Source organism: Coptis chinensis, chromosome 5 (assembly GCF_015680905.1).
Source record: "Coptis chinensis isolate HL-2020 chromosome 5, ASM1568090v1, whole genome shotgun sequence".
NCBI lineage: Eukaryota > Viridiplantae > Streptophyta > Magnoliopsida > Ranunculales > Ranunculaceae > Coptis > Coptis chinensis.
The window spans coordinates 92,716,083-92,730,477 of record NC_141460.1 but is presented as its reverse complement, the minus strand read 5'-3'; the positions used below and the strand labels follow the sequence as shown (position 1 = coordinate 92,730,477).

At 37.9% G+C, this 14,395-nt stretch overlaps 2 protein-coding genes across 2 annotated transcripts; one reads left to right on the top strand and one right to left on the bottom strand.

Moving 5' to 3' along the window:
• The first annotated feature begins 1,267 nt into the window (after positions 1–1,267).
• Positions 1,268–2,441, top strand: LOC147500147 (uncharacterized). The gene is made up of 2 exons (XM_086559287.1): positions 1,268–1,692; positions 1,797–2,441. Exons 1-2 carry the CDS (start codon positions 1,318–1,320, stop codon positions 2,202–2,204), a joined length of 783 nt encoding a protein of 260 aa, XP_086415413.1. The 5' UTR covers positions 1,268–1,317; the 3' UTR covers positions 2,205–2,441.
• Positions 2,442–10,434: 7,993 nt separating this feature from the next.
• LBD16 (lateral organ boundaries-domain 16) lies at positions 10,435–11,708 on the bottom strand. Its single transcript, XM_086559285.1, has 2 exons — positions 11,260–11,708; positions 10,435–10,907 (listed from the first exon to the last, which is right to left on the bottom strand). The coding sequence occupies exons 1-2, from the start codon at positions 11,539–11,541 to the stop codon at positions 10,584–10,586; spliced, it is 606 nt and encodes a 201-aa protein (XP_086415411.1). The 5' UTR covers positions 11,542–11,708; the 3' UTR covers positions 10,435–10,583.
• Positions 11,709–14,395: the final 2,687 nt, after the last annotated feature.

The window sequence follows — 14,395 nt, the reverse complement described above, 5'->3', positions numbered from 1 at the left end:
TTGTTTCGTTCCCTTACACTTGAGATGGCTAATTTGTTTTTCAGTAATAATAATATCATTGTTAATTATTGTACGTTCATATACATCATTCCCCTTAATGCTCCACATGTACACCAATATATATTGCTTTGCCAAAATAAATGTGATTGGAGGCTATGTACCTGTGTAACTGACCTACTCTACATTGTCATATAGACCATACAATGTTTAGTAGTTTAAGTTTATGATTGCCAAAAAAATGTGTAGTAGTTTAAGTTTAAGATTATCAAAAAAGAAGTTAAGGTTTCTAAATTAATGGTTATGACTAATAATAATATTGTAGTTAGATCAATCTATTGAGTACGTAGACATTTCAGGTTGGAACTTGGAACGCTCAACGTGGGATTCAAGATCTCACAACTCACAAGGGTCAGTGGCCACTGTGGGACAGTGGGAGTTGTGGTCCTCTCGAATGTTAAACGGGCTGGGAACTAGCACTGCACTAGTACGGGCTTTTAGGCCTCATATGTGTTCGAATATGATTGTTGATGGGACTTGGGAGTATGCCAACAACGGTCATGGATCGGGATGGGACCATAGTTCGGGTGAACTATTGATGTGACATAGTGGACCGCGCACGAGGCAATTTTTCAACAAGGGATGTGACTAATCAACAAAGGAAAGTTAATAGTTCTTTAGCTGTCTCAATCTGGAATTAGTTGTTTTGTCGGTATTATAAGCAAAATAACAAATTTAACCAAGGTAATTGAGGTTATATACTCTCATAACAGTGAACATTCTGTTGTCGATCAGTTGTCACTAGTCTAGCTGCTAGAGTTAGGTTATTCTACCTATGAAGTGGTGGTTCCTTATTACTGGCCATGTGTGAAACATGGCATCTACCTTTTGTTGCTTAGCGTTTATATTACCCTTTTGAAATGTTCAGTTTATACTCAATCTTTCTGCCTGGACATCTTTTGCAATGTAGCACTGTATTTTTGATGCTATAATGAATATAAGACATGTTTCTATCCAAAAAAAAAAAAAGTTCATGCTCAATCTTAGATATATGTAACTGCGGTTATCACATTATTAAGAAGGATAATGCATCAAATGAATGATTGAGTGTATATATATATGCTAAGAATTCAAGCATTGGTTTGGTTTATTTTAGCTTCGCGTTTGCCCTTTAAACCTGCAGTTTGAATGAATCAATATGATCGAACGTGGGATTATAAAAGAATTAGATTAGATGAAGTAGGGTTATGTATAGAAAAACAATTATATATATGTGTAGCCCATTAAGGGTACCGACACGAATTAATTATTGATTACAGTATGATCCACCTCTTCCTTACAAATGAATTTATAAATAAACAAGTTCTTGGTTCTTGCACTGAGCAAGTAGCCAAATCACCAAATCTAGTAGTCAGAATGACTGGATTTGGATCTCCATGTGGAGCATGTAAGTTCTTGAGAAGGAAGTGTATAAGGGGTTGTGTTTTTGCACCATATTTCTGTCATGAAGATGGTGCAACACACTTTGCAGCAATCCACAAGGTCTTCGGTGCAAGCAATGTTTCAAAGCTTCTCTCACACCTCCCGCTATCAGATCGCTGTGAAGCTGCAGTTACAATCTCATATGAAGCTCTAGCCAGGCTCCAAGATCCCGTATATGGTTGCGTTTCACATATATTTGCCCTCCAACAACAGGTTTAATTAGTTCCTCTTATGAGCAGCATAAATGATTGAAATGAAACTAATTTCATTGATTTAGGGTTTCATGTACAGTGATGTTCTTTTCTTCACTGGAGCAGGTTGTCAATCTACAAGCACAACTAGCCTGTCTCAAGGCTCAGGCATCGCAAAATCTTATCAATGGATGTAGTACTACTAGTTCAAGTTCTCAAGGAAACATTTCCACATACTCATCAGAAGATGTCCAGGGTTTCTTTCCATCACAGGACTCGAGGTCACAACAGCCGCACCTGAATTCCAACAACAGCGCAGAAACCTTATACCACGTCAATGAGCTTATGGATCCAAATCCTTTGCTTGAGTATCACCATATAGTCATGCCTGGAGAAAATTGCACATTATTTAACAGTTTGGAGGACCCTTCTATAGCTTCTCCTGACATGCATACAAACAGTACAGGGAAATGGGGGTTCCATGACGCTGAGGATCTTCAATCAGTGGCCTTTCCTTATATTCAGCACTTATGAGATGGTAGAGAAAAATATTTAGTATATATGTAGAGCCTCACTGAAGAAGATATGATCAGCAATAGAGGTCTGCTTCATTGGTTTTGCAGTGTAGTTCTTTTCTATATATGTTGAACATGCACTTTTGCAGCCACAAAGAAGGTATAGTAGGAACCCTAGAAACCCCTAGAGCACTGCTTATACTAAGATTTGCAACCCTAGCTATATTATATACTCTATGATAAACTTCCGTATTCACGAAGTCAGTTTATTAGCAATAGATCAGTATTAGTGCAATCTTTATAATTATATATAACTCGGCAGAAAATCCTGCTTTGTTCTTAATTAATTACTAATTAAGTATGTAATTATATATCAAACTTGGTGTATGGCTTTAATGAAGATAGATCCTCAATTTAGACCTAAGGACTAGTTATGAAGACAGTGTAGACCTAGGTACCTAGTCGTCTAATAACCTCTAACGTTGTTACCTTCTTTAATAAATCCATGTTAAGCTTGGTGCAAAAAGATCTATCTCCTACTTATCACTTCTGTTTTGCACGCAAGTAGGGATTTTATAAAGAATGAAATCACTTCAAACAAAGGGAATGCTATTTTGATGCAAGTGAAAAGTTATGCTTTATAAACAAAAGAATTCTTATAAGTTATGTTTCAGCTCAGTGTAAACTAGCCAAGAAAGAACAAATGCTAGCTAGCTAGGAGTTAACCAAATATATATATATATATATATATATATATATATATATATATATATATATATATATATTTTTTTTTTTTGGGTAGATAAGATGGAATTTATGTTACTGTAAAAGTTACATTTACATCGGTAGAGAAGCTCAGTACACATAGTCCTTCTACTTTTTCTCTCAATCAAACCTATAATAGGTCATGTCAGGCACCTCCAATTTATAGAGCCATGGGGGTTTTCCTTAGTACAAATTAGGGTTGGTTGTGGTTTGTCGACGTCTAACTCCTACATTTGCTGCTGTATATGCAGCAAAGTTCACCTCCCTCCAGGTGCTATTCTCTCTGCAACCAGTAACCAAACAACTTTGATGCAGGTGCCCATAAGCAAAAATTAGTAGAAAATCAGGTCTCATTATGTTTGGAAACTTGTTGAGAGTCCAACTAAGAGTATATATGCTTCATTCATGAAGTTTTTTTTTGCTTTTTTGTTTTTAATAAAAAAATATTTAGAGGGCTCCCTCCAGGTGCTAGTCTCTCATCAAGCAGTAACCAAACAACTTTGATGCAGGTGCCCATAAGCAAACATTAGCAGAAAATCAGGTCTCATTATGTTTAGAACCTTGTTGAGAGTCCAACTAAGAGTATATATATATGCTTTATTCACCTTGTTGAGAGTCCAACTAAAATATATATATATATGCTTCATTTATGAAGTTTTTGTTTGAAATATTTAGAGGGTTAAGGCAGACCCACACCGGTTACATCGAAGGCCCTGAGCCTGAAGGCTCTCGCCAATGCACCATTTTGAATAGACCCAACTGCCTCCATCTTGTCCATAAAGATTTGGTTTCGCTCCTTGGTCCACTTATCATAACAACACTTTTGTCACTAGTCTGAAAACTCACCAGACCCATCACACAAGAAAGAAATCCCAACCAACATTTGGTGGGATTCAAACCCATGAAGAGAGCGGTACACAACCGATTGAGCTAGAAGTTAATTCATGACACGTGGTGTTTTTTTTTTATGAATTCACTGATTCTCTATTTTTCAGCATATACTTTTTTTTTTTTTGCTTGATTTTTCAACATATACATAAGCATAAGGTTGATGATAATTAACCTTCAATTTTCTTTTCTTTTTAATTTTAATAAACTTATTACACATACATAGGTGTACAACACAATGAAGATCATGATATATAATTGATAGAGATCGACTCATCTCTTAGGTATATATGGAATCCCAATTCATAAATGTTTTCGAACACACCACAATCTAATGTTTGTATATCCGGTGAAAACAGTCTCTGATCACCATTGCTTCGATACAAGAGTTAACTTGTTCCACTAACTTGTAAATGGAGAAGAATTCACCAACTAATCCAAACCACTAACTTACCCTCCACTGAACCCACTCAAGGGAACACAAGAGCATCCCAATGCCAGAAATATTACAATGTTCTAGCCTGTCCTTTTTTAGATTAATGGGAAGTTGTATCAGAATATATTACATTATGCTAAAATCGGCTTTAATTTTTAGTCTTTAAGGTTTTATGTTTTCTATTTTTTTTTCCTGTAACTAAAGGTGGAAGTCTAATTCGATCACACCAAACAATTAATTAGTTGCGAAACTAAATATGCAACTATATATAGTTCGTTACCGCGCACACCAAACAAATAGTTGTGAAGCATTTGGCCGGGAGACTTAATAGTGAGAAATTCATTAATTTTTAATTTTTATTTATTTTTTGATTGGTAAGTCTACTTTAAATGAGATCAGTAATTCTTTGATGCTGGTGGGGTTCGAGCCCCAGACTTCTAGTATCATTACCCAAAAAATTTACTGATTTTGCCAGCACCTGCGAAATTCATTATTCATATCATCCCTAAAAAGAATTTTGTTTAAGCTTTCATATAGCGCAAAAGAATCTTCATGTAATTACGAGCCAAAAGGGAGCACTTGGCACTCATATTTCAGTCAATGTTGCAGTCATTAAGCTTAGCTGATCAAATAAGTTAATTAGGCCTTCTAATTCGATGAAGCATTTGAAAGACATACCTCCATGTTATCCTCTGCATTCCCCATGATCCTTTTCAAATTTTTGCTTGTCACTCACCAGAGGCCAGAGAGTACAATACAACACTCAAGTGCCATAGACAAAACTAACATTCTCGAATACATTAACGTTGTTAAAATTATCTTCTATCAATTGATGTTATGAAAAGGAGAACAATGTAGGACCTTATAGGGTGTTATTTATACAGGTACTTATACTGCGAATTAATACATAAACTGTATTTCTTGTTTTTAGTATAGACACTTTTCTCAAGTGACGATTAATTGGTTGGTTTTGGATAACAAGGACACCCCCACCCCCAACAAAGAGAAGAACAAAGAGAGTGAAGGCTGGACTTGTACGGCACTCAGCAGACAATTCTTTCCATTTAATTTGTTTTTCGAAAACAAAAAATTGTCCATGGATTGATTGAGGACTGATGTTTCATGCATGGACATGTAGCCTATTCGGGCACAAAGAGATTAGTCAATGACTGACTTTGGATTAGCATGATCACTTTACCTTGGTAAATCGTGAAAAGAAATGTATGGTCAATTGTGGAACTGAGGGAACGTGCGTGTATGTGTATTTTTTATATACAAAATTCAGTTTCTTGACGAAGGATGGAAGACCCATATCTGAGAGAGCTAGAGAGGAAGAAAACTTACCGGGCTATGTACGTGTTCTTGCAAAGAAGCTTCATGATTAAATGGGCATCAACAAGCTTGATTCTAGAATACTGCATATGCCAAGAATTAAGGGAACCAAGGGCAGTTCCAGTGTCCATTTAATTGATTATACACAAATGCATTTAGGAAAAAACTTGAGCTTCATTTCCAGGGAAACGAGCTTCCCTGTGACGAAAATATTACTAATTCAACTCGAAATTATAATTCAATGTGTCTTTTCATTGCAGGATGCCAGACATCCTAGACTCCTAGTACTCCTTCCTCCTAGTGAAACATGCTTAACTGCTTAACGCTAGAGTTCTCACTGAAGAAGGTACCCATGCATGGCACAAAATCACTGCCCCTATGACACAAATCACACAACCCATGGACTGATGGACCTAGCGTCGTTCCAACATTAACGCTTTCATAATCTCAATACCTTAATTAGGCCCGTGTCGTCGGCTCTGTACCTGGCCATCCTAGTACTAGTGCTCCAGCCCGAGCACACTTTAACTCCCGAGTTCTTATTGGTTTTGGTGCATTGACGTTAGTCTGTAGTAGTTACTCATCATGTCAAGAATTCACGACAACTTCCTAACCAATTTGGATCTGTAGTATTTAACTTTTATCAGTTTCTTGATTCAAATGTAAAATTAAGCAACACTCAAACTGATATCTTATTTATTGGTTAGTGGTTATATACCGGCCTTTTTGATGAGCAGAAATATAAGCAGTCAATAATTAACTAGCTTGAATCTACCTAACGAAGCACATCTCATGAGCTATAAAAAATTATTAAAACTCTGCCACAACCGATATTATTTTGTTACTTGTCTAAAAAACAGAAAGTTATTCTTTTGTTTTAACAATGTTTAGAAGAAGCTGCCGTTACTCATTGAGACAAAACAAGCCGTCGATGGAAAGAGAAATTAAGGGCTTTGATTGGTCGCACGTGATATAGATGAACGGCCATTTTTTGTTGGCTTTCAGAGCATAGAAAGAGACACAGGACCTTCATGTTTTTTCTTCAGTTCTTCTTTTAGAACCGTTTCTTTTAGGCTTTCTTCCAACTTTATAATACACCAAATCATGTTACATACTGACTTTGTTAGAGATAATACTATTAAAAGGATGGAAAAGGGTGAATGCGCTGCAAAGCTTTTGTCAGGTTTCAAACACAAATATGCTACTCCATCCACAAGACTATTTTTTGGCCAAGTTCCCTTTCTATTCATTTTCATTTCTAATTGCAACTTTAACTAAAAATCAGTGGATGCATGTAAGTAGCTAGCTTTTATTAATAGTCAGATATCTTACTAGTCTATCTAAACATCCTTACATTGCAATGCTCATTATCAAATTATGTTGAATTACCTTCTGCAAATAAAGTGATAGACAGTGGATTAGATTTCTAAATGTGCAGTGTAAATGATGTTTTTGGTAATCCTTACAAATGTAAGCTTGACCAAAGGATTGGGATGATTGGATTGAATTGACCGAGTTCGTATGGACGAATTGCCTACGTATCAAGTTCTCTCTCTTGGGAGAATTTGAATCAGCTCAGACGTAGTTCCTTATTCTCTTTATATAGGCAAGGTGTCCGCGCTTCCTGCTCTCCCGCGTTAGGTCAGATCCAGATTTTCAGGTCACTCTGCGAGACATGATGGCGAGTTTAATTAAGGGCATTTACTGTGATGTGCACCTGAAGCTTCGGTTTTGATGGCAGTCATAAAGGCATACGTTACCAGCCATTGTGAGAGAGGGAGAGTGAGCACTGAGGAGATCGCTTTAAGGCCAGGTTGTATACTCTATTCGAGATGAGCCACCTAGATGCGACTTGGCGAGATGAGTAAGTAAGATCGGTTACTGGTGAGCGAGTTGAATGAGATGTTGGCCTAAGTTGAGTCACTATGAAGCGAGCTATGAGAACGAGGACATGAGGTTGTTTTGAAAACTCTCAGTAGGTCGTTATAGCTGGAATAACGATCTGCTGAGAGAGAACGGTAGCACGTGTTTAGCACATGTGAGGGTGTGGGTTGTTCGTTATATGACGAATTCTTACTAACCGAGTTGGTTTTCTGGGATGTCCCAGCAGCTTGGTTAGTAGATGAACTGGTTTCCTGAGCCTGTTCAGGCAGTTCGTTCTTTTACATTTATGAAATGCATGTTTATTCTCCTTGCTCTTTTTCTTGATGTCTTGAATGCAATTTGCCTGATGTTGTTGCAATTGTCTAGCATTGTAGGTTCCAACTGGTAAGAAGTGTCTAGGCTATGTAGCCTTTGAGCTCGAGTGAGCGTCTTGCTCTGGTAGATCGTTCTTCACTGAGTCGCATCTAGCGTTGTAGGTTTCAACTAGTGAGAAGTGCTAAGGCTATGTAGCTTGTGGGCTTGAGTGAGCGTCTTGCTCTGGTAGAGCATTCTTCACTGAGTCGCATCTAGCGTTGTAGGCTTCAACTAGTGAGAAGTGATAAGGCTATGTAGCCTGTGGGCTCGAGTGAGCGTCCTGCTCATAGAGAGCGTTCTCCATGTTAGAGCGTTCTACTGAGAGATGACTTTAGCACATGTTTGGCATGTGTGAGGAGGCGAAACGCTTGTGAGCAGAAATAGTAACCACCTTGTGTTGTGGAATTTGAAAAGATGGTGGCCGGGTAATGCGGCACGTCGGTTAAGATTTCGATGTATTAATGGTATGTCTTGGAAAGTGAAATGGTTTACCATAAAAAAAACTTTTCGTAAGAGGTTTAGGTGTACTGGTTCATTATTTCCCTCAAGATATTTTCCAAAGTTCTTACCAAAGTTCTAGGGTGCTTCAAGTTAGTTTCCAACTTCTTTTCCTTTCTCTTCTTTTCTGATATGTAAGTTTTGTATGCTTATTTTGCTGAATATTGCGTTGTCAATGGAGTGTAGGATGGCTAGGCTAAATGGTGGTGACGATGGAATTTTGGTCTCTCCAACGGGTAGGGTGAGGGAGGGCTCTCCCCTTGTTTTGGATGAGATCGATTTCTTGCCACGTCGTAGGCTTCTGGGTAAGCGGAAGGCTTTCGCTTCTGACTTAAGGGCCACTATAAGCAATCCAAAACTGTGGGTCGCTCTTATATTGGTTTGCGCAAGCGAACTGGAGGTGTGGTGTTCAGGTGCCCGAATTCTAAGGGTGGGGTCGACCTGAGCGCTCATCACGGTGGTGTGGTGGGCAAGGAAAAAGTTGTTGCTGGAGAAAGTTCTGAGACTGGTTTGTTGGGGAGGGTGGTGGCGACACGGGGAAGCGAAACCGATCTATATCTTTGGAAAGATGGGGAAGAAGCGTCGCGATTGGAAACGATCGATCGCAATTTTGGGTCGGCACCCATAACTAATTGTCTCTTGGAAGGGATTGTCTTGGAAGGTGATAAGGAAGAGTTGAAAGGCCAAGATTTGGACAAGACTTTGGAGACCATGGATATAGCTTGCTGTTTGGTAAACTTTTAATCTTCTCTGGTCCCTTTCTGTCTTATTGGTGAGAGTAACATTGACGTTCTTATTTGTAGTTTATTGTTGGATATCATAAATTGAAGCACACGGCCCAATCTATGGAAGCTGAGGAAAACGATGTGGGCCAGATAAAGAAGGAACTGTTGAGCTTGCAGCTCGCTCGAGAGGCTAACAAGAAGGAACTGGAGGATTTGAGGAAAATGCACCAGGACGTTGTATCTGGGAGGTCGTCGATGGTCAGTTCGATGCTTGACTTGCAGGAAAGACTGGGTGTAATAATTGAGTACGCCAAGCACTGCAAGTCGGTTGCCCGAAAGGCTCAGTGTGCATATGACTGAGTGTGCCAAGATTATGTGTTGCTGGAGGAGACGTACGTTCAATTGAAAGAAGAGCGTGAACGTGAGGCTCTAGGTACAAGTGTGTTTGTCGTACCTAGAGATGCTAGTAACGCTCCGTCTACCAGTACTGTTCCTGCTGAGCGAGCTGACGTGCATGTTACTCCTGGTGCTTGACCATTGCTTCTAGATTTCTTCTTCCTTTGTGTAAGTTGTGAGGTTTTGAATATTTTTCTCTAATTTCGGATTTGCAAGTGGTTGTAAAACAATAGAACTGGTTTCCTGGGCAGTTCGCTCTTGAAATGGTTGGGGCGTGGCCCATATACGTAACAGCTGATACCCTGGGGAAACCTATTACTCCCTCACATGCAGCATGGTTGGACTCGGAATTTATTGGAGGAAGGTTGCAGTACCTTCTAACTACTTGATAGTGTATTGCGGTTACTATCAAGGGAACATTTTGTCTAGCTAATAGCTTACATGGTTACACGTCTACGTATTATTATAGGAAGAGTGTTTATGCATGTTAGGTAAACCAAAGTAACACATAATGAAGTGGCCCGTTATGTTTTTGTGTTCAGGGCTTCAGGCTCTGTGACGTTTCCCTGTTTTTGTGTCACATATATCACCGTAATCAACTCTTCTCAACCAAGGGGGAGTACTCTTCATTTTATAGAACCATCTTAAAAAGATTGGTTACATTGAAAGTAAGAAACACAGCTTCCAAGCTGCCATTTGACATATCATAGATTCATAGCAGTGCTGCCAATGCATGCTAACTGCACCATTTGATGAGTATTGTTATCGAATACCTTTCAAATTCATAATGTACTCTTCAAGAAATAATCGAATATAGAGGCACTACCTTAGATGACAACAGAGAAGCCAGAAGAAACCATTTGGGGTTCCTTTTAAGTTAAATGCTGAAGGTGTACCATGTGCAACATTACATTGCTTTTAGATTCAAGTAACAAAGATAAAAGCTACTAGACTACATCGACGCAGAGATGGAATAAAGAAAGGCACTAAACTAGTTTCACATTGATTTTGTGTCTCAAGGAAGGGAAGATGCATGCCTACAATAGGCTTAATTACCAACTTATTTGAAGTTCTTCTTTGTATATACATGGTGGGATATAATATTTATCAGAGAAAAAGATCAATCTCTCATCATCCTAAGAGCCATAGCTTGAAGCTCACCCAAGTCATTTTGTGTCAATCTTCTTCTAGTACAGGGCTGAAACGAAATATCCTCCCTGATCTGCATGTCTTGCATTGCAGATTCCCGATCATTACTGTTATCGACAGAGTCGAGGGAGCTCTGAGGAGATATAGATTGCATGTATGTTGGATAAAGCAGATTTTGAGTCCCACCGACAAGGTTTCCTGCCCAATATTGATGATTCCCTAGAGACTGTGCTTCAACAAGGTTGTTGGACAATTGAGCCTTCACTTGCATCAGTTGGCTTTGCAAGTATCCTACCTGCCAATGATTAACCAAATGTAATTAGATCCAATAACTTTGATAATAATCAAACAATTTGATGCTTGTGCAAATGACTTTTTGTCAGAACACTATGTATAAATTTGCTATCACTTGTGTTGTACAAAGATACATGCCCTATATCTAAGGCTCAAACACTATAAATCTTCTAAATACAATTAAAAGGCATGAAAGCTCTTAAGTCTAAAGTTGGTAACATAATCCTTCCAATGCATTGTGCCCCTCCACACAGAATGAAAGGCTGTTGGAGACTGGAGTAGCGTATGAAATCCAAATGACTAGAATGCAATAGGTTGATTTTGGAAATATGGAAAAGGAGAGTCAGTATTACCTGCTGTTGCAGAGCAAATATATGTGCTACACAACCATAAACAGGATCTCTTATCCTAGCTTGAGCTTCATATGCAATTGTTACCACTGCTTCACATCTATCAGGAATTGGCACATGCAACAACAGTTTTGAAACATTACTAGCACCAAACACCTTATGAATAGCAGCAAATCTAGCAGGACCCTGTTCCGAACAAAAGTATGGTGCAAATATACAATCTGAAGCACATTTTCTCCTAAGAAACTTACATGCGCCACAAGGAGAGCCAGTACCAGAAGCCATAACAACAACAAATAGAAATGATTGATAGAAGAAAATTCTTGGACTACTAAGGGCTCACACGGATAATGTTAAGGAACATTCAGGGCCTTATAAGGTATTTGATAGGGAACATAGAAGGTCTCTCTGTAGGGTTTTAAGGGAGCATTTGTAAATGAAAAATTGAACATGGAGGTATTATTTTTTCACGAGTTTTAGTTGCTCATACTTCATAGTTTGTATTAAATAATTTAGTCTTTGAATTTTGTGATTCTATAACATATATTTCCGCCGAACGCCGCACTTGGGTACTGATGTCTTATGTTTGCTTTCTTGTACTGTTCTGATTTTTAAAGACGCCTGGAAGTTAAGTCATACCTATAGCTAGCTGTTAGGTTCATATAAATAATATTAGCAATTATGTTTGAATTCTTGTTTGCTTGCTGTGTGTATTTTAATCTTGTGATGGTAATGGAAGCTCTGAAAATCTGATCCTTATTTTATGGTTTTAGAACAAATGTACACGCTTGGTTTCTAAGTATTCAATGAAGTTTTGGGAATTGAATCATATGCTCATGAAATCAATATAGTATATGCATGTTTTCAATACAATCTAGTCATTTGATTAAGGTTCGATCTAATCTACGGTTTAAGGAACCTACTCTATGATCTTTTAGTCACCTATAATATTGCTCTTGCTATAGTCACAAAGTTTGGATTTTATAATGGTTCGGCCGAGGGTTGACTAATAAAAACTCTGAACTAGCGTCTAATTAGGCCAACCACACCACTTTCGAACGGATTTCATTTCAGGTGTTCCTGTTTGCTTCTACGCTTTCATTTCAGGAACGCAAAAAATCGGTGTTAAAATTTTCAAGAGTGGCGAATATCCTGAATCCTTTAGTTATATACTTTATTCTTGAGCTTCAGCTAGTATCTTGAGCAGAGTTTTTATGTACATTTTTTTAGCAGAATTTTATGTATATATACATATACACGTAGAGAAGTCCCACTGATTGAGCGTGGGAGACTTAAGGTTGGTTGAGGCCAACTTAAAAACCATTTTCAAGTTTCAACTTTTCAAATACTCCATAGACTGTTATTTATTTTGTGATTTAGCTAATAAACAAGGAGTGCATGTGCACTCCTATTCTAGATCTAAAGTAAGACAAATGCGAACTGGTCCAATGCCCAGTTAGTGATTAAAATTTAAAAGAATGAATATGGGTCCACTAATTGGTTACCATGACGATGATTGATCCACCACAATACAAAGCTCTAGACAGGATGAATAATAGCTATGTCATTCAAACACCATGTATTTCTTAATGAATTAAAATAATTTTCAGCGAGCAGCTACGCAAGCAACATTGCCATCAAGCACGTCATTGCTCTAGTTGGATAGTGCACATGAATGCATTGTGAAGATTGTGCTGCTTTTGTTAAGACGCACACGTGCAAATTTTAGTCATTACCTTATTTCTTTGCAGCACCGGCAATCACATTTTCTTTCTACAGTGTGCAGCTTGATTTAGATTGCTGTTGTAGCTCATTCCTCTCACTACACAATGCTGCGAGGATTCAACATATATTGTCGTATTAGATTCAAGATTTCTGCAAGGAGCACCAATGATAAGAAATTTCATATTCTTAAACTTTAAAGAACATAACGAAAATGATAGAACTATAGAAGAGAAGATACAAAGAGGAAACAAAATAAATAAATCAAACCTTTAATTCTAAATCCCTTAAAAAAGATAGACAATTTGATATGGATGCATAATGTGGTTAGAGAAGGAAAAGTGAAAAACAACCATATATTATAGGGTTAACGACCAAAAAATATACTTCGGTTTTAGTTTCAAAAAATACAAAGTGCTTTTTTTTTTTTATTAAAAAACTACAACGTATTTTTATTTGGTTTCAATTGATACATTCCGTCCAATTTCTCTAACGGCATGCTTATGTGGACAGTTAGTTTCATCCTCAAATGTCAAATGTTGACATGTCATCACATTTGTTTTGGTTTTCTAATTTTTCAATTTTATAGTCATGTCATGATTTTTTGGTTGATATTGGCAATGTTATGGTTTTGTAGGTTGCCACGTAGACATTTCAAATTTGGGGATGAAACTAACGTCACCCAAGTTTTTTTTTTTTATTAAGTTTTGAGGTTATGGCTGACCTCTGTATTAATATCTTAAGAAAATTTCTCTATTTTTGTCCTCCTCAATAAGTTTCATACGCTTCTGACTTAAGGGAGGGACAAAATACTCAGTTACATCTTCAGTAGCCGAGGAAGCTAGATGATCGATCGGCTGCCCTATTGGCTTCCCTAAACACATGAGTGAACACTATTTGGTTAAACCTTCCTACCATCTCCAAAATTGCTGCCGCAATCTCTGCACAATACCATGGTGGCTTTTCTTGTCTCTGAAGCACTTTTATGGCCATTAAAAAATCAGAAGCTACTAAGACTCTCATCTGGTATATGAAGAGGCACCTTTGTAACCCCATGTAAATAGCCTTTAGCTCCTGAAACATAACTGATTTCATTATACATCTCCTCCTTTAGCCTTCATGCCTCCAGCAGTCGTAAATGCTAGTAGTACATCTCCTCCTTTATGGTCCCTTACGGTTCCTCCACCTCCACCAACCCAAGTGTTAACACAACCAAATCTTAAAATTTTCCAACATTATACACCTCGGGCCAAATTTAGTATTGGGCTCGGTATGGGCTGCCAAGTTGCACCATGTCTGCTAAGGACCTCCATTTATCAGGAATTCAGGATTGATGCATAAAAAAAATCAGAACGATGTTTCTTTGGCACTGTAACATTTATGATCGAAGCGCCAACGAAATGCGTATAATGAGAAT

Coding starts and splice junctions, on each gene's coding strand:
- LOC147500147 (XM_086559287.1), top strand. CDS start 1,318: ATGATCCACCTCTTCCTTACAAATGAATTTATAAATAAACAAGTTCTT. Junction 1,693..1,796: donor TATTTGCCCTCCAACAACAG/GTTTAATTAGTT, acceptor TCACTGGAGCAG/GTTGTCAATCTACAAGCACA.
- LBD16 (XM_086559285.1), bottom strand. CDS start 11,541: ATGGCTTCTGGTACTGGCTCTCCTTGTGGCGCATGTAAGTTTCTTAGG. Junction 10,908..11,259: donor TATTTGCTCTGCAACAGCAG/GTAATACTGACT, acceptor AATCATTGGCAG/GTAGGATACTTGCAAAGCCA.